The 19,907-nt window shown below is 36.0% G+C and overlaps 1 protein-coding gene across 6 annotated transcripts in view; it reads left to right on the top strand.

Annotated features, from left to right (window-relative positions):
* The window catches only part of SGCE (sarcoglycan epsilon), a 66,231-nt gene that overhangs the window by 15,425 nt on the left and 30,899 nt on the right, over positions 1-19,907 (top strand). For 3 of the 6 annotated variants that reach the window (XM_060156093.1, XM_060156092.1, XM_060156094.1), the window contains exons 2-5: positions 876-983; positions 10,309-10,431; positions 12,276-12,433; positions 18,373-18,445. In XM_060156093.1, the coding sequence (XP_060012076.1) occupies positions 876-983; positions 10,309-10,431; positions 12,276-12,433; positions 18,373-18,445 (462 nt within the window). The remainder of the gene's footprint in view (positions 1-875; positions 984-10,308; positions 10,432-12,275; positions 12,434-18,372; positions 18,446-19,907) is intronic. The other 3 variants (XM_060156096.1, XM_060156095.1, XM_060156097.1) reach the window with 2 other exon arrangements.

Here is a 19,907-nt window from a genome sequence, read left to right as displayed (position 1 = left end):
CACTGGGGCTTTGGCTTCAATAATCATTTCTCTGGTGATGAACTTCAAATCTGCATCCAAAGCTTGCCTTAGATTCTCCTGTGAACCAGAGCTCTATTTCCATCTTCTTCTTAGGTGGTTTCACCTGGATATCCAACTGGTACCCCACATTTAACATACCCCCAAATACATTTGTCATCTTTCTACTGAAATTGACTGTTTTTTGGCATTCCTAATACATCACTGTTCTGCGTCATCCTGGGTCAGAACTTCAAAGCCATTATTCTTTTTTTAGCCCACATCCAGCAGTTTGAGAAGTACTCTCAGTATTCTCTCCCATGATGTCCTGTAACTGGCCCCACCTTTACTCTTCCTTTCTTCAACCCCTGATTATGGGCTGACTGCTACTCTACACTCCAGAGATAACCCCCTATTTAGTATCCACTGGCCCTGATTCTGTTCATTGCTGCCAGTGTAATGTTTCCAAAACTCAACTGTAAATTTCAAAGACGTTTTAAACTTATCACAACATTCCTAGCCAGGGAAAATTGCTTCCCCTCTCAGTGCTATTGTAGCAGCTATGCTTTCTACCACTGTGTGTATATGTGTAATTGCTATGCGTATACACTATATTATATATTACATATATATTTTGGTACATGAATTATCAATCCCTATAGATTGTAAGCTCCTTGGAGGGCAGGAACTGTGTCTTTACTTTGTATCCCCATATATTCCTTGTATTGACATGCAACAGATATTTATTGAATGGAATTAAACAGCTCACTGGGGCTGGAAGGAATCTGATACCAGTTAATACGTAGTAGGTGATTTGTGATAGTCATTTTAATTTGACATTAATTTCATTTTTTGTGCATTTGTTTTATTCTGAAAAGCTTTTTTATTAAGCTGTGCTGATGGCATAAGTGGAACAGTTAACTGGAAGACCAAACAGGCCAACAATTTTATTATCAGCAGAAAAATGACTGCTGGGAAGAAAGATGGTGAGTTTAGGTTGTAAATCTAAATCCTTTTGGGGAGTCAATTAAATGTCCGCTTCCAATAGTCCTTTTGCTTTTTTAGTCATGTGTGGACTTTTTTTTTTTTGATAGGTCAGTCTGAAAAAAATCAAATTTTGTTTTCCTAATCTTCTAAAGCTTCTGATCCTCTGTGTTCTTAATCCATTATTCTCCAAGTTTTTTTCCTTTGCTGTAGTTTTCCCTTTTTTTTAACCAGAAATAATTCTTGTTTTTAACCTATTGTTGCCCCTTATCCAGTCACTAGCTTGCCACTTATGAAAATTGTCCCAGTGTGGTTATTATAACAATTTACTTATAACATTGAAAAACATTAAGAAGTACATTTAACATAAATCGTTTAAAAACAGTATTTACATAACCTTAGAAAAATGGTCATAAAATATTTTGGCTAGTTGTGGATGATTTTTTGAATGATTTTTGTTGCAAAACCAAATTGGTATGTTTGCTGTTAACTAATTAGATGGCATTTGTTTTCTATGGAAAAGATAGCCTGACCCTTGAATGATTGATTGTCCTTCTAAATTTTTCTTCCCTATCTTAAATGTGTTCATTAGCAATATGTCAGCACCTTTGAAATAATGCATTTCATCAGGGAGAAAAAGACTTACTTAATAACCAAAAGATTAGTTGTTTTAAAAATATCAGTTATCAATATGAGCTTTCACTTAATATTTCTGGATTACTTGTCTTTATAATCCCTCTTAACCGTACCCTCCCCCCCCAACCCCACACACAATTTGGGCTATATGTGGTCATGAACAGAACATTAGCAGAACAGTAGCCTAGTCTCCATAACTTTGGGGTAACCAGAATATCTATTAAAAAAAACAACAGTTTTAAAATATTTTGAAAAGAGCAGTAATTTTATGTAATAAAATGGCCTTACTGCCATATAAAACTTTCTAGGTATCTTGTAGGAGTGATTCCTGGCTTACCTCATTTTCTTCTTACATTTCTGAGTTGGGGGGTCACTGACTTTTTTCCAGCTAGCATCAAATTATTCCTCAGCTAGAATCTTCTACTCCCAGATCTGTTTCACAGTAGGACCAAGGCTCCCAGCATCTCTTCTACTCTGCTGTCTTTGAAACAAACCCACAAACACCTCTGCATTTTTAAGGAATTTTCATCTCTAATATAAAAGAAAAGAGTTTTATAACAGTAAACTCTCATGAAAAGTTCACAAAAAGTTATTTTCAAAAGCACTAGACTCACCTGTTCTAGGATCTAAGCGCATCATCCCACAGTCCTTTCCCCACACCCTCCTTAGATATTCTCAAGGGATTTTCTCTGTTTCCTTCAAGGGAATCACCCCCGGCTACCTTATCTGGGCTGCTCCTTAATCAGGCTGAGGGCCTTCGGCTTCTTCGGCACATCCACTATTCCTGTTTTCTTTTTATTTTATTTTATTTATTTTTGGTTGTGTTGGGTCTTCGTTGCTGCGCACAGGCTCTCTCTAGTTGTGGCGAGCGGGGCTACTCTTCATTGCAGCGCAAGGGCTTCTCATTGTGTTGATGAGCCCGGGCTCTTGTCGCATGGGCTTCAGTAGCTGTGGCACGCGGCCTCAGTAGTTGTGGCTCGCGGGCTCTAGAGCGCAGGCTCAGTAGTTGTGGCCACGGGCTTAGTTGCTCCATGGCATGTGGTATCTTCCCGGACCAGGGCTCGAACCCATGTCCCCTGCATTGGCAGGCAGATTCTTAACCACTGCACCGCCAGGGAAGCCCCTTCCCGTTTTCTAATCTTACCAATTATGGCCCCAGATGGCCCTCAGTATTGCCATCTGCAATTTACTTCTGTCATCTCCCAGGGATTTGGGACCTGCCGTGATTCCTGCTGCCTCACACGAGATCACTAAAGACGCTTCCTCTGGACTTCACACTATTTTGCACTAAATTGCAGTCTTTCCCTTTTCTTCAGTTTCTTCTTTTTAACGTTGATCCCTAGAATTTCTGTCCTCTTTAAGCGTGTCCCTCCATTCCTATTTGATTTTGCATAAAGGTGCTCTCTAACCGGCTGTCAGGCTCAGCTATGGTGCTCTTCTTAGTGAAATGTATTCCAAGGCCTTTACCATGGCATTCTCTAGAATCTCCATCTCTTCCTTTTTCAAATTTCATGCTCCCTCTGGACCTCAAACTGATTTTCTCCTTGGAACCTGAGCCATAACTGTAGTTCTCAAAATCGAAATGATCAATACATCTTGAGGTAACCAGTTCAGATTATCGCATTCTCTTATTTCCTCAGTTTCTCTTGAACTCATTCTTTAGCTTCTACCTTCCTGGTCTCCTCCTCTAATTTAAATCCTATCATTATAGTTCTGCATTATTAAAATATCTTACAGAGAGAGTAATGAGTTTACTTTAGTGGGTTGTAATAATGTAATGGACAGCCACCAAATGTATTACCTCATGTTAGCAAATCAACAAAATACGTAACTACCCTGGGTTCAAGTCCTGGCTCTTCCTCTTCCTAGTCCTGTAAGCTTGAACCTGTCATTCAGCCTCTCTGGGTTCAGTTTTGTTAACTATAAAATGAAGGACTGAACTTGATTTTTTGCATGCAAACTCCAATTGATGTTATCTGTCAGGAATCCTGGATTGAGTAGAATGCTGAGGCCATATCCAAGCAGGAAGTAATGCAATGATTTGTCTCTTAGTAGAGAAAGTTATTTGGCACGCCCTGACAGGATGACATCTAAAGCCCCTTTCAATTGCAGTGTTCTATGAGACCAAGTTTATTGATTACCAATTAAAAATGGTTTGCAACCACTTTCCAGCCGACATTTAAGAAAAAAACAACAAAACGAAACAAACACATGATCATTCTATGGAAAAATCAGGATATTTAACTCTAGTGTAGAAAAATGGTTTTAGTAAGTGGCTTTGGTTGCGGGGAGGGGAATCTCACAAAGTAACCTTTCTGCTTCTTGTAGAAAAAGATCCAAGTAGTGGTTTCTTTTCTACCTCATGTAGAGAAAAGTGGTCCTATCTCTTAGAGGAGTGAAGTTTTAAAAGGCAATTTAATGCCTTCCCCATGATGAGCTCTACAGCCCAGGTGTGGACTATCTGTGACTGAAATAAAACAATAGCTGACCACTGCCCAATGAATGGCCTTCAGTACTTTGATGCTGAGTAAACTTAAGGGGTGAAGGGCAGACTGCCGAGAAAAGCTTTTGACTCTAAGCCAAGATTTATAAAGCTGGATTGATAAAACACAGGGTAAATTTTAAAGAGGAAAAAAAAAACCAAAACCAAAACAGGTTGTGTACCTGGCTGCATATTGATGCCTTTCAAACTATTTTTCTACAGACATTATCTGGTCTAGTAATTAAATTTCAATTAGACTATAGAAATAACACATTGAAAAATAAATTAGGAAGGAAACCATAAATATATCAAGCTCTGAAAACCCTGAAATGAGTTCTCTTGGTGCAGAGATATCAAATGGAATTCATCTCTTATAATCAATTCCCATTAATTGGTAGCAGCTTCTTGGAGTGCTGTGTATACAGGGGCTCTGAGTGTCATAAAGAGCTTTTAGCTATTAAAACTATAAAAGAGAAGTCAAGTCTTATTTTTTTTCTGTCCGTACTTACAGTTTCTAATTATCAGAGATGATCATATAGTAAAATAAGTTTTCAGCAATTGTATTTTTTGTGTAACTTTCTTTTTAATAATACTCCAATTCTTTAGCAGAGACGTGGTGTCTCTTCTGTAAATAGGATTTTAAGGAATTGGGATACCTAGTTGCTTAGGCAAAAGTTTATTTTAAAAGCTGCACCGGATAAGTGGCTATTCAGTATTATCTTTGTATTTTAAACATATTTAAAAGTCGTCTTCATCATTCTTATCCAAATTTTTTTCAAATAATACTTACTATTAAGGCAATACTATGAACAGTTGGAAAATATGCACTGTCTTATTTAACTAATTTGCACTCAGTTAAAGCACCCTTGTCATGTTTCCCAATGAGTAGCTTACGTCTTAAAACTCTCTGAACACGAGAGGCAAATTAACAAAATTGAAATGCTTTTGGAAATGGGCTTCAGTTTCTTATTAATAAATTACTTATTTTAGTGTGTTATGTTCTTAGGCTGATTTAGCTATTGCTAAGGTTAATAGATCACTTAATCAATAGATCTCTTCGTTTAAATTATGCAGTATATTTCCCACACATCAAATATGTAAGAAATTATTTTATACAGCACATTAAATCCCCTCCTTTTGATTTGGCAGTTTGTTTACGTAACATATGGGTTGAATTAAGACTTTCTGTGGTACACTTATTTATTTCTGAATGCATTTAATACATAGAGTTTATGTTGCCACCTCCTCAAGTAATGGCTGTCTCCCAATTATAGTAAGACTTTCAGAAGTATACTGTGTCAACTAAGAATCAGGAAATACGCCACAAAAGGGTCTCTGGGTAGCAAGAATAGATGCAGCAAACGCAGGCTCCTGTTTTTCACACCTGGCAGAGCCCTGCGTGCGTTAAGACAGTACAAATTCGTTCTTACTTTAACATGCAGTCCCACCTCACTTGGTAGCCTCGTTTCTAAACCTGCAGCGGATTAATAGCAGCAAATTAGAAGGGATAGAGGAGCTGTTACAGGAAACATATGGATAGCAATGAGAAGTGACGGCTGACAACGTGTCTACAGATGAGAAAACAGAAAATCTATAAAACACACAACCATAAAAAGCATTAGCAAACGGTGACCCGCTAGTGCTACTGGGATCGGTAAATGACAAGGCAACCAAACAGTCCATAAGAGCATGACTGTATTATAGAGGGAAGTGCAATAATTGATGTGCCAAATGATGATCTTGTGCCATAATGAAGAAGGATCGACCGCTGAGTACTTTAGAAAACTCAGGTCTCTAAAATGTTTCCTTCGTTGGGGTTCCTGCTAAACTGAGATTTTACTGTATTCTCTCAAACTGCAAAAATTAGAAAATGATGATGTAAGTGGACCTTTTAAAGTGATTAATTTGTTGATAAAGCATCTATGAGAGAGAGATCACCTTGACGTGAATACTGACAATCCTTTATGACTTCAGAGGAGAGACTTTAAGACTTAAATCTAGCTGAGACTTGTAGGGTGTCACACTCAGCAGCCAGTTTATAGTCATGTCCTTGTTCTTGATGCAGAAAAAGGGCTGATAGGGGTTCTCCGGACTCTTTTGTAGAGAGTGGACTTTGTATGTGCCTGTGCACGTGCATATGCCATTAAAAAAATCATTGTGATAATTGTGAAGTGTTATGCTCTAGATTCGTTAGCAATGCACCACCAAACCCTTTCAAAATTTGATGTTTACTAAACACATACAGATTTGCTTTTGTTTTTAAGTAATTGTAAATAAGCACACAAATGTGCACCCTCATATTTTCATCTCAGTGTTGCTCCCATAGGGAGAGAATTCCAAATGGACTATTAATAAAGGAAGACAGGATGCTATTTAGCTAGCATGAGGTCCCACTTTATTGCTACCGCCATCACCGTCTGTTACTTGGTTCTTGGCTCTCTGCTGTCCCATAAGATACATTTTCGAAAATGGTTTGTAGTTTCTATGCCTTATGATTAAAACATACAGGGAACAGTTTTATAGAAAGATTTTGGTAGCATGTTAACAAGGAATATTGGACCTGCATTTAGGGAGGGTGAAATATAACCCTGCCACTTGCCCACATATCCTTTTGCTCTTTTCAACTCAGATATGTAATTTTTCCTGTAAAAAATGCCGTTATTTATGACTACCCGTCTTCAGTTTTTAATCTTTGCAAATCTAGCTACCCTTGTGGTTTGAAGATGATGTTTTTGACCCCCCGTGGGTTGGACTTTTGGTTTAATTGTTTTGCCCATTAATGGTGATGGATTTGCACGGATTTAGCCACAGACTGGTTTCTAGTTTCATTTGTATCCAGTGGCATGTGTTTGCAGAGGTAATGGATTTGCAGCCCTAGACGATTGGAGAGCCATGCAATCCACAGAGCAGCCAGACCCTGTGACCTCAGCTTGATTAGCAAGGCACTGTATGCTTGTATATTTCAGAGACTCTTCAGAGATTTTTTTTCAGAGATGTGTATTTCAGAGATTCTTAAAGTGTTTCAATTTCATTTTCAAGACTTCCTTTTAGGGAAAAAAATATGCGTCAAGCTTGCTGTTTGTGAGTACTACCTAGACATACGTGAGTGCAACATGTGTTCACTGTTAAGTAACAGACTTTTTTGGTGTTAGTGCAAACCCTATCAGTATTGTTTATATCGCTCATGTTTAGAACAAGAGCCCATAAGTCTGAATTCTCTGTGTCACTTTGTTGCTTTTGAAAGGAAGCTAGGTGTAAATACTGCCCAAATAGCCTCTGTTGAAGAGCTATTTGTTTTTGCAAGTAACAAATGGGAAGGGTAAGGTAAAGGGCACTTCTCTAAAATGTGCTGTGGGTGCCCATAATTTAAACTGATGCTACAGAAAGGAAGTATTATTTTCACAAACAAAACATAGTGGCATAGTCATTTTCCATTTCTAGATGATGAGTGTGTCATACATCTGTATCATGTTTTTCTCAAAGTGAATGGCATACTATACTTACAGTGAAGCGGGCTTTACTGCAGAGTTGCCAAGGTAACTGACCAGCAAGTATGCAGTTCAGCAGATTGCAGAAAGGCAGTTTTACACATGAATAAAGAAATGCGCATGTAATCTTAAAACCCAGGAGGGCCATGGTAGATTGTGGTTTGGCTCTGTAGATTGTAGAAATGTTGTTTGTTGTTTTTTTTGTTTGTTTGTTTTGTTTTATGAAAGCAGAAAGTGAGATGTTCTACACTAGTCCTTGAAGTGAGATAATAAACAGTGACAAGTACCCTTTTATGGTTCTATTTTAGGCCCTGCCATGGGCCATATAGAAAATAGGACCATTTCAATATTATTAATATGAACAACTTTTCTTTTTGATTTATAAGCTAGCTTTTACTACCTTATGTCAGCAAAAACTACGCGAGACTGTTAGTAGTTTATAATGTAAATGGAGGATGGTAACCCATAAACTGCTACACACATATGAGAATTAATTTAGGTTACAAAACTGAAAATGAAGTTAAGTATTATATATATTTAGAACATAAACATAAGAACTGTGTTTCCCTCTACAGTGCTTTGTATTAGAATGTATTCATCCATTTATAAAATTATTCACATATGCCAGACACCTTCTAGGTGCCGAGAAAATAACAAAGGTAAATAAAGTTCAGTGCTGGACTTCAAGGTGTTTTTAATCTCTAAAAAGAATAAATTGGATAAGCTCCAAAGAGATTCCTTTGAATTATGCAAAACATTCCTGTGCCTTGGATGTAGGATTGTGATCTAGAATTTAAACACCTTTCTGTATAGAATGAAATAAGTTCTCACCAGGAGTTCACAGCTCTCCATAATTTGACTCACCTTCCCAGTTTTCCTCCCCCCTACCAGGATCTAGCGTTACTGGCTTAATTCCATTTCTTGAAAGGGCCCTGCAGTATCCCACTTTTGTATCTTGCACATTTCAACGCTGAAATTGCCCATCTCTGAGTTTCAGAATCTTGCTAGCACTTTAAAAGCCATATTGAATTCTACTTCTTATATAAACCTTTCCCAGGTCTTTCCAGCTTCCATTGCTCTTCACCCTCTTTCCAGGTCTTGCCAGAGCAGTTTGTCTCTCTGGGGTCATACCTAGTTAGGGGAGTGTTGGTCTCCCAAACCAGATGGTGAGCTCATGAAAGGCAGGGACTGGGTCTCCTTCATCTTCACATTCTCCACAGCACCAAGCATTCAGCGGATGCCATGGAATCCAGCTGGTGAAAAATCTCTAATTCTCATCCTTACTATTTTTCTGTGATTCACTTATTCTTGTTTTTTTGGAACGGGACCATTTTCGCAGGTGAGTAAATTGCTCTTGGGTAGAGAATGGGTATTCTAAATGCCATGGGAATGCTTACCAGTGCTAGTACAAAACAAGTCAGGAAAGAACGAGCCTCCCTATTACCTAATTTAAACCTAACTTGCCGCTTCCTTCCTTCTGTTACCACAGCCTTTGAAGTTGTGTTTTTAGTAGTAAAGCTATGGATACATGAAGCTACAAGCCAAATATTTTAGTTCAGTTCCCCATTTTTGGCAGCCATCCACAGAACTGTAGGGGCAAGTTTTCACAGATAAAGAAACATTTTTGTGGGAGTTCCTATTTTTATGCTGAAAAATTCACTGTCAGTGATTTTGCCATCTAAGGGCTTTTAGTTAGTTGTGAGCCCGGGAGTGAGCAGCCTTGAGTTCTTAAGGTTAATTACTACATTTACAAATCCATCAGTGACTAAGAGAAAGAACTTGCCTGATAGGGTTTATCTGTTTAAAAATTGCAGCCAGTAGCCAAACAGGAAGATAGAAAATCAAAAGAGATTGTAGAGGTGACAAGGGTAATGGCAGTATTGTGTTGGTGGAGACGATGATATCAGAGGAAAAAAACGATAAGTTGAAACTAATCAAACCAATTTGGTCATTTTAATGTACTCACATCATGTATCTTAAGTAACCAGTAAATAATGAAATCTGCCCCATTTCACTTAAAGAAATGATTTGCACTGAATTTTGTGATGTGATTGTTATTGCTTATTTAGGAGGTAGCATAATAGACTAGATTGTATGTGTGAATTATTAAATGTCGAGATCAGGTAAAGTGGAATAAATCATTTCCAGGAAAGATGGGGGAATAATACTCAAAGAAAGAGTATCCAGTGCATTTTTATAAGTATCAATATATATGAAAGTCATCTTACATATATCAATGGTATTATGTAGTCCGATATGCTCTGTCTGGCAAACAGTTAATACGGTGGAGATTGTTACCATTTAAAAAAAATGACTATTTATACTTTGCTTTGAAAGAAGGAAAAAGAAAAAATATACTGTAGCAATTATATAGCTGATCAGTTCTCATGATGTATTTTGTTGGTAATAATCTCCATAAAAATTACAAAAGAGATTTCATGGATGTCTTTATTATTTAATAATAATTTAAAATATTAAATATGCCTAATTCTGCTTACATAATATTTGAAAAGTCTATAAACACAGCAAGTTGAGAGTTGTTCCATGCTTTGTCCTAAAACCACTCCCCTTTAAAACAAACTTCTTAACAATCTTGCATGTTGCTTCAGTTTTCTCAGAAATTTCTACATAGTGAAACCCTTCTTTACAGTGTAAGTGAATTTTCAAAAGCAGAGCTCATTATTTGTCTTTCTGTCTCTTATCTTCCCTCTTTGTTTTCAGTGTACACTATTTTCTCCAAGGTGCACTCTGATCGGAATGTCTACCCATCTGCAGGTGTCCTCTTTGTACATGTTTTGGAAAGAGAGTATTTTAAGGGGGAATTTCCACCTTACCCAAAACCTGGTATGTTCTGGCGGGAAAAAAAGTGGTTAGTTTACTAAATTTTTCTTTTTGTTCAATGTGCATAATCTAGATGATATATGATCAAATATTACTGACATTACTTGACATGGTCTGGATATGTGATAAATTGATTGTTATAGAATATTTCCCATTTTAAGATTAGAAATTTAATTACCGAAGGAAATAACTCATTTTTGAAATTTAAAGAAAGCGTATTTCTGATTTCCTAGTCTTGAGTTTTGTGCTTCTGACAAATGATCTACCTGTATTCTCAGAGAAATAATTATAGATGTACAATTACAATTTTACACATTAAGACTTAAGAATCTTACAGAGTACATTGATTTTTGGAAAACTATACATATGTTGTAGAAGAGATTGAAATACGGTATTAAGAAAGAGTTCTCAAAAAAACTTTTACAATATGAGATAATTTTATATAACTTCATAATCATATAATGGAGATTAATTTTTCTTCAAAGTAATACCAGTTACGAAGTCCTATTTAATTTACTATCGGTTTAAATTATGTTATGTTGGATTGTCACAAATGCCATCAAATTAACGAAGATACAGAAAGAATAGCAAGAGAAAATACATTGTTATTATGACTTTTACTTAAGTAACAAATAAAAATGAATTTCTGAATATTCCAGCATTAGAATTAATATATTATTTTTGTGGATTATATGATGAATAGCATACCTGAAAACACTTGTAAAATATAGTTAAGCATGTTCTCACCAGCATTCAAGAAACAAGGCAGTCTTTTCATCAATTACTTAAAAAGTGTGTTCTCTTGAGGGGCATTCTCTTTTTGCAAAACTATATAGCTAAACCTTGTGAGCAGCAGCTTCAACACTGGAGAAGAAAATGTAGTTAAGAGCATATTTCTGGAGTCAGCCAAGATTAAATTCTAGTTTCAGGGGCTTCCCTGGTGGCGCAGTGGTTGAGAGTCCGCCTGCCGATGCAGGGGACACGGGTTCGTGCCCCGGTCCGGGAAGATCCCACATGCCGCGGAGCGGCTGGGCCCGTGAGCCATGGCCGCTGAGCCTGCGTGTCCGGAGCCTGTGCTCCGCAACGGGAGAGGCCACAACAGTGAGAGGCCCGCGTACTGAAAGAAAAAAAAAAAATTCTAGTTTCACCACTTAAAATGACCATGAAGAATTAACATGGAAAATTACGTATTACATCAATAAAATTAGGGCTAATAAGAGTATTACTTTCATTGGTATGTTTGAAAATCGGATGAAATAGTGCCTGTAGAGGCCAGGCACATGCTAATAAAATGACACCATTATTATTTATTATTAATAAATGTCATGTTATTGCAGTTCTTTTGGACTTGGATTTGGATTTTTTCAACTCATCCTCCATTGTTTTTAAATTACATTATTTTTGTTTTGATGATACTTTTATAATTTTGAGATATCCCTTAAGATGAGTTTGATGGTGCTCAGAGTTTCATGAAAGGAAGGTTTCTCAGAAGAATGAATACATCAACATGATTAGGGGATTTTCCTGAAAGATAGTTGTCTCATTGGTAGAACTTTTCCACTGCTATGTGACCTCCTCCCCCCAAAAAAGAAAAGGAAATTTACCCCCAAATTGTGTGAATATGCTTTCTTTGTTGAATCAGATTTCTAGACTAACTAAACAACCAAAAGGATATTTTTCTTACATGAGGCCCTAATCTGAATTCCCCGATGGATTTTTTTTGGTGTGTATTTAATTTGCTACAAATGTTAAGAAAAAAATTTTAGACAGACATATTTTTATTGAAACAATCAAAGTAACATGTGAAAATAACTGTCTTATATCTTACTTCTGTGTTTCTTACCTAGGCGAGATTAGTAATGATCCCATAACATTTAACACAAATTTAATGGGTTACCCAGACCGGCCTGGATGGCTTCGGTATATCCAAAGGACACCATATAGTGATGGAGTCCTATATGGGTCTCCAACGGCTGAAAATGTGGGGAAACCAACAGTCATTGAGGTAATTTACTTAGAAAGAGCAAAATTATATTCTTGATTTTTTTGTAATTTGAGTTTCAAATGTTGTGATTAAAATTACATGGCAGTGGTTTTCAGTATTTTATGCATGAAAACACACTAGATAACATTTGCAAATGTACCATTCCTTTCTGTTCATCTACAGAGTTTTTTGTTTCAGCTTTTATGTAAAAAAGCGTCATCTAAATTAGTGAAAAAAATTAAAAGGTATTTAAAAGAAATAAATTACTGTGAATTCTATTTAATAAAATGAACAAAAACTTAAAACACTTATTTTCTCCAAATTTTAATTTCAGATTTCATGTTCATTCAGTCATTAAGGAGACGTCTTTTGAGCCCCTACCATGTGCTGAACATTATGATAGGTGTCGGTGGTAGAAAGATGAATAGTAGCTGTGCTCTGCCATGTCTTACAGTTCAGGGGTTGAAGCACTGAATGGAAACCCAAACTTAGCCAGCACTGACATAACTGTTATAATAAGAAGGGGCTGTTTGATGCAGAGTTATAAGAGGGTAAATAGAAATTCACTAAGTAGAAGGAAGGCTATTTTAGGCAGAAGATGCAGCACATCAAAATCTTGGAGGCATAAACATAACCACATAGTCTTAGAGAACTACAAGTGTGGCTAGAGGACAGGATGCACTCCAGAGGGCAAATGATGGGAATGGAAGTGTTGATGTTGGTAGGAGCAGATCTTTGAGGGCTCTGTAAGCCATGCGGATATGTTTGACCTTTACTTTGGGAGTGATGATGGTGCTATAATTAATCAGATTTTTACCAGTACCTAATATCATACCTGGAAGATATTAGAAATTGAAACAAAAACAGTGATGACATCAAACCTTTAATGGGAATTAATTTTTTTTTAATGAATGTATGTAAAAGCTAAAGGTGTTTCACTCTCTACTATACCTAACAAAATCAGAATTATAATGGCCATTAACGGCAGGATAGGCCTACTATAGTTTTATGCCTAGATGCCTCTAGGATCTTAAACTGGAATTTAACTCTTCAATTCCATAAAAGCTTACTGGTAGTGACCAGGGCACCAGCATAGGAACTGCTAGTGGAATTGCCAGGAGTTTGCATATGTCCTGCGTGGCATGTTTTCTACCACCAAAAATTTGTAGAATTTCTGTAGATTCTCAGGAGATTACATGCTTTGAGTTGTTCTCCAAAGTTTTAATCAGCCGTGGACTCTGGAGATGAGCTTCCATGCTGGCTGAGAGAAGGTGTTTCTTCATTTGAACTGAAGTTTGTATTAACATGACGTTTCAGTGATTTCTATCTATAAATCTGCTTTCTTAAGGCAATGTTGATATAAGATAGAAATATATGTAGATATAAGAAAGAAAGTTATTTGGAGTTATTGTCAAAATAATTTTTAAAATATTCAGTAAAGCTATAATAGAAATACATAAATGTAAGTCACCACCTTGCTAGATTAAAAAAGAAAAACACAATCACCTTGAAGATTCAGAGAAAGCATGTAATAAAATTCAACGCCTATTCTTGATAAGAAAAAAATAACTCTTAGCAAGCTAGGAATATAAGTGAACTTCCTTAACCTAATAGGTTATTTATCAAAACTAATAGCAAACATCATTTTTTAATGGGAAAACACTAGAGGAATGCCATTTAAATTCAGGAACAAAACAAGAATGACACCCTGTATCACATCTATTACAGAATATATTAGAAATCCTATCCAGTGCAGTAAAGAAAGAAAAAGAAATTTATAACTATGCGAAAGGAAGAAATGGAATAGTCAATGATATAAAGAGTCTATAGGCTATTAAAATCTTCAGAAAGCCTAGCAGTAAGCTATGGGATCAATATAAAAAATTTAGTTATATTTATTCATTAAATACAAGTACTGAGAAAAATACATGTTTTTAAAAGATACCATTTTTTTAGTAGCAACAAAATTATAATGTACTTGGAATAAATCTAACAGAAGGTATGCAAGTTCTGTATGGGAAAAATTATAAAACTTTGTTGATATTAAAGAATGCCTATATAAATGAAAAGATAGTTCATTCAGGGATAGGAGGACTGAAAATCATGAAAGCATCACTTTCCCCCTAATTGATCTATAGATTCAATGCAGTTCCAATAAAAAAATCTCAGTAGGTTATTTCATGGAACTTGGCAACTAATTCTAAAATTTATAAAGAAGATAATAAAGCAAAATCAAGACATGCTTAAAGAAGAATAAAAAGGGGAAAGATTTCTTTCCTTTCCAGATAGCAAGATTTATTGTAAATATGTAGTAATCAATCATAAGTTTGTATTGATACAGGGATAGACAAATTAACCAATGAATAAAATAGGGAGCCCAGAGACAGATCCATCTACATAAAGAACAATGATATATGTCTAAAGAGATGGTGCCAGAGATCACAGATTAGGGAAAAGGAGGTCAGTTTATTGACTGGTGCTCAGCATATGGCAAACATAAAATTAGATTCTTCACAGGAAATACAAAACTCATGTCTAGGTAGATTAAGGATTTAGCAAAAATTTAAACTATTATATAAAACTGTAGAGTATCTTTCTGAGTTTGGGGGAGGGAAAGATATCTTAAATAACACCTAATTTTTTTTATTTAAGAGAAAAGATTGATAAATTTTACCATATTAAACTTGTGAACTTCTGTTCATCAAAAGAAAACATTAAAGAAAAGACAACCCACAAGCTGGAAGATGATATTTTAAATATATCTAGCCGACTAATGATAAGTGTGTCAAATATAAAAAAGGACTCCTACAATTTCAATAAGAAAAAGACATGAACAGACATTTCACCAAAGAGGAGACATCAATGCCATTTAAGTAAAGAAACTTACTCTCCTCAGTAAGGAGGCATATTCAATTTAGAACCTCAGAATTTTATCCTCAGTAAAGGTCATTGCAGTGGATATGGGCTGGAAAACCGAATATTTCACATAGCTGAGTATCACTGTACCCTATGATCTAGCAGTCCCACTTCCAGATATGCACTTAAACAATTGCAGGGAATTCCCTTACGGTCCAGTGGTTAAGACTTGGTGCTTTCACTGCTGTGGCCTGGGTTCAGTCCCTGGTTGGGGAACTAGCATCCTGCAAGCCACGCAGCATGGCCAAAAAAAAAAGAAAAAGAAAAAGAAACACTTGCAAATGTCCACCCAAAGGCATGCACAGTCATGTTCACTGAGCAATGTGTGTATAGGAAAACACTGGAAACCCACAAACCAGTTGAGATCCAGAAGTCCAGCAGCAAGAGAATAGATAAATTGGGGGGTATTCGCACAGTGAACATTTATAGCAGCAATGAACTTAAGCTTGCCTGGCAACATGAATGAATGTTTTTAACGTAATGTTGAAAAAAACCAAACAAACCCCAGAAGACTGCATACAGTTTACTATTTTTATAGGCGCTCAAAACCCAGAAAAATGGACAATATGTTTTAAGCATACATGCATGGATAATAAAACTATATTTAAAATGGATGGGATGATAAACACAAAATCCAAAATGTTTACTCTGGTTGGAGAGAGGCAAGAGGCTAGGGTAGGAGAGAAACACGTGTTGAACCAGGATTCACAGGGGTGCATTACACCTTACTACCAACATACAGTGTTATGAATATGTATCAAATAATATCCAAAAAGATGATGAGGGCTTCCCTGATGGCGCAGTGGTTGAGAATCTGCCTGCCAGTGCAGGGGACACGGGTTCGAGCCCTGGTCCAGGAAGATCCCACATGCCGCGGAGCAACTAAGCCCGTGCACCACAACTACTGAGCCCGAGCTCTAGAGCCCACGGCCACAACTACTGAAGCCCGTGCACCTAGAGCCCGTGCTCCACAACAAGAGAAGCCACTGCACTGAGAAGCCCCCACACTGCAACGAAGAGCAGCCCCCGCTCACCGCAACTAGAGAAAGCCTGCGTGCAGCAAGGAAGACCCAATGCAGCCAATAAATAAATAAATAAAATTTTTAAGAAGATTATGAAAACTTAGCATATCTTTCATCTAACACAGTATTGATTTATCTGTAAATAACTCATTTCTACATCCATATATAATAACATTTTCAGTGTTTAAAAATATTCTATTAATAATATAGTCAAAAGATTTTGCATATCTTAAACTAATATTTAATCATATACATCCACTAATTAATTTATTCAGTAGCTACTTATTAAGCATCTAAAATAGATCAGCCACTATTTTAGAAATAGGGGATCAGAAAGTTCACAAATGTGCATACCTCTTTGCTATGAAGGGCTTCACATCATCATGATAAGTAGAATTCGACTGAGAATATTACAGTATTTAAATATCTCATTAGAAGTCATAGAAGAATTGTATTCTGTTACAGCTGTTAAAATTAAGCATTAAATATAAATTCAGGTAATAAAATTCTTCCTCCGGATTCATGAAAGGTTCTTCACTCTCTTGTGTAGCCTCTGATTTAAAAACACTTACTAGAATTTATGAAATTTACAGTAATGAAATTTGTGATAATTATGGGTAAGCTAGCCAGAAAAATATTGCCATTAATCTGAAAATGTTTAATCTTTTTTTCTAGCATTAGCTTTGAGATATTATAACAAATAGTATCTAGTATTTTTTTTCCACTGAGAATATTATTAAATTTTTTGCAGGGTAAACTTTTAAAATCATGAGGATTCCCAAATGTTTTTGCATATCTTCATTTGCTTGTGAACAATAATGCCTCGTTAATTTTAATGACTAGTCTTAATTTTAGTGTTCAGTGTGAACCTAATTGACCATGTGTCCCAATAGAGAGCAGCAAAGAAATCATTAAATCCAAAAGAAATTTGACAAATTGTGGAGAGATAAGTGCTTTTATCTTTGTGGAATAAGACACGTTTCAGAATATGTACTTTGAAATATTATTCAAGGTTTGGAATTTTTTATTCCAAACTTCTGATTTTCACTGTTCTCTCAAATAATATTTCTGATGAGTGTAATGTATTTTATTTAAAGCTCATATGTGATGCTATTAAAATCTTTGATACTTGTTTTTAAATATGCAAGATATTTCTTTTCAGTTTGCGTCAGTTTTGTCTTTTTTGTCTCAGTGTCAACTACAGCTGCAGTTACTGCCAGAAGGCTAGTGCTGGGATGCTAAGACTTTTACACAATCATTTGGGGTTTTTTTGAGGTACTGCAGGCCTGTCTGAGTGATTTAATATCTGTTATAAAGTTAATTATTCCTTGATTTTTGAAGCCATATCCTGTTGTTGGCCTTTGCTTTGTTTGTTGTTTGCAGTGGCTGTTTCTGAATTGACTTTGATGTAAGTTCATTGGCTCTGCAAACATTTACTAATATTTGACTCTGTGAAGGGATTGATTTGTGTTTTTGAGCATTTGCCATCATCTTCTTAGACTGTGATCCTTACTGCTCTACTCCCATTGTGAGATGTGATTTCCAAAGGGTTCGTGACATTTCTTGACTGGTTGGTGTGCAGTTTAGTACTGAATGCAAACAACACAGAGATGTGCTTGTTTTAAAGTGTACTTTCTGGTATGATCCTTAAGCTCCATTTAAAAGTACACCAATATATTGTTTTGGCTTTTTTGAAATTTTAGAACAGCTCTGGTAAGTAATTCGTAATGGTTAATCCATTTACTAATGATGCATCTGCATTGCTACTGGCACTTAACAGTCTTCTATAAAAGGGTTTTTCTGATTTTAACTTGTTTTAGCATGTTAAATATACCTAATTATCTATTTTCCCACAATATTGCTAAAAGCTCTGGATTCTTGTCCAGAGAAGGAATATTTTGTAAGTATATAAACAAATAATGAAAATGGAAAGAACGACAATTTGTTTTCATTTTGTCCTTAATGAATTTCGTTTTCCGAATAACATTTTACTTCTTTAATGAGACTTTCTTTTTCTAATAGATAACTGCCTACAATAGGCGTACCTTTGAGACTGCAAGGCATAATTTGATAATTAATATAATGTCAGCAGAAGGTAGGTATGGAAAAATATGTTGCTGATTGTTTCCTTATTTGCAAGAAGTATTTCATTATATTTTATATGTATGTAAAACATAGTTAAGGATTTTAAAGGACCACATACCTACTATAACTAATGAAATAGTAAAATGTAGAAAACTAAGCAATATTTAATTCATTATAAAATATCATGATGTGTTTTGGTGCTGAAAACCTCAGGGTAGGGAACCAAATGTAGAGGCCACTTATTTTCTCCAGGCCTTGGTTAAATCATCTGTAAAGTGAGACTAAGAATACTATTTCTCTCATAAGTCTGAGGTAAGGATGCCATCATTTAAGTCTCAAAATGTGCTTGACATAGGGCTGATCGTAGAATGCATGATTGGTATTATTTTACTTTCAAACCTATCATCGGTGGTAGTTTGGTTGTATATGATGATAAAGAGTTGTTGATGGACAGAAATAAACCATAATTTGGGTCACAGTCTCCTTTCTCAATAGCTAATCATGCATCTGTAATTGCTGGAGTCCAACAACAATTTATTGTTACACATGCTTGAATTGTAAGTGATGCCTAAGGATTTAGAAGGTTAGGGACACAGGAGAGATTCCAAGAATTACACTCTCAAATATTCTGATCCTGTTTTGGCATTCAATGGGAAAAATACATACCACTAAACACTTTGTGGTTAAAGTTTATAAATCATGGGGTACTATACCAGATATCATTTATGAGGGTGACAGGAGAAGAACTGATATAGCATTTCCCCCCCCCAAAACAGTAAAACAGTTGTGCATCCTGGATAGGAAAATTCTTACTTCTATTTACTAGTATGATTGAAAACAAATAAGCAAACACAGCACATTTTATCAGAGACTACTAATTTGGAATTCATAATAATTCAGTAAAGGCTGAGTTAAAAATTACCTTTACAGTATATGAAAGAAAGCAATTTCGATAGAATTGATAATGCAGTACATAATTGGGGAGAAGATTGCTGGAAGTTTTTGAAACCCTTAGCATGAGTTTTTTTTCCCAGGCATTTTAGCTGTAATAATTGCAGACAAGAAATGTGCTAGTTTAAAATTTAAAATGACCTTCATATATGAAAAGAAAGTCCAAGTACCAGTTCCTTTGGCCTGGACAGAAGACTCTTTACCCACTTTTCTACTTCCCAAGGGCTTTTGGAAGGTATTCATGTTTGGATCAAGGAGATTTTTATTCTTGACTCCAATTGTAATTGGATACTTGCATCCAGTCCAAGCTGTCCTTGTAGAATTTGGAATACCTTTAATGAGCAGAATGGTTGCGAAGTTCCCTTTCTCCTTGGGAATCCATCAGTTTAGTTATATACTTCCATTGCAGTGGGCTTGGACCACTAACCTCACTATTATGCTCTCAGAGGGACTCAAAACCCTTTGTCAGGTATGGGAGCCCCTACAAACTGAAAGATAGCCTGGTCTACAGTTTTGAATCT

This window comes from Lagenorhynchus albirostris, chromosome 8, assembly GCF_949774975.1.
Source record: "Lagenorhynchus albirostris chromosome 8, mLagAlb1.1, whole genome shotgun sequence".
Lineage (NCBI taxonomy): Eukaryota > Metazoa > Chordata > Mammalia > Artiodactyla > Delphinidae > Lagenorhynchus > Lagenorhynchus albirostris.
This window is presented reverse-complemented; position numbering and strand designations above follow the sequence as displayed.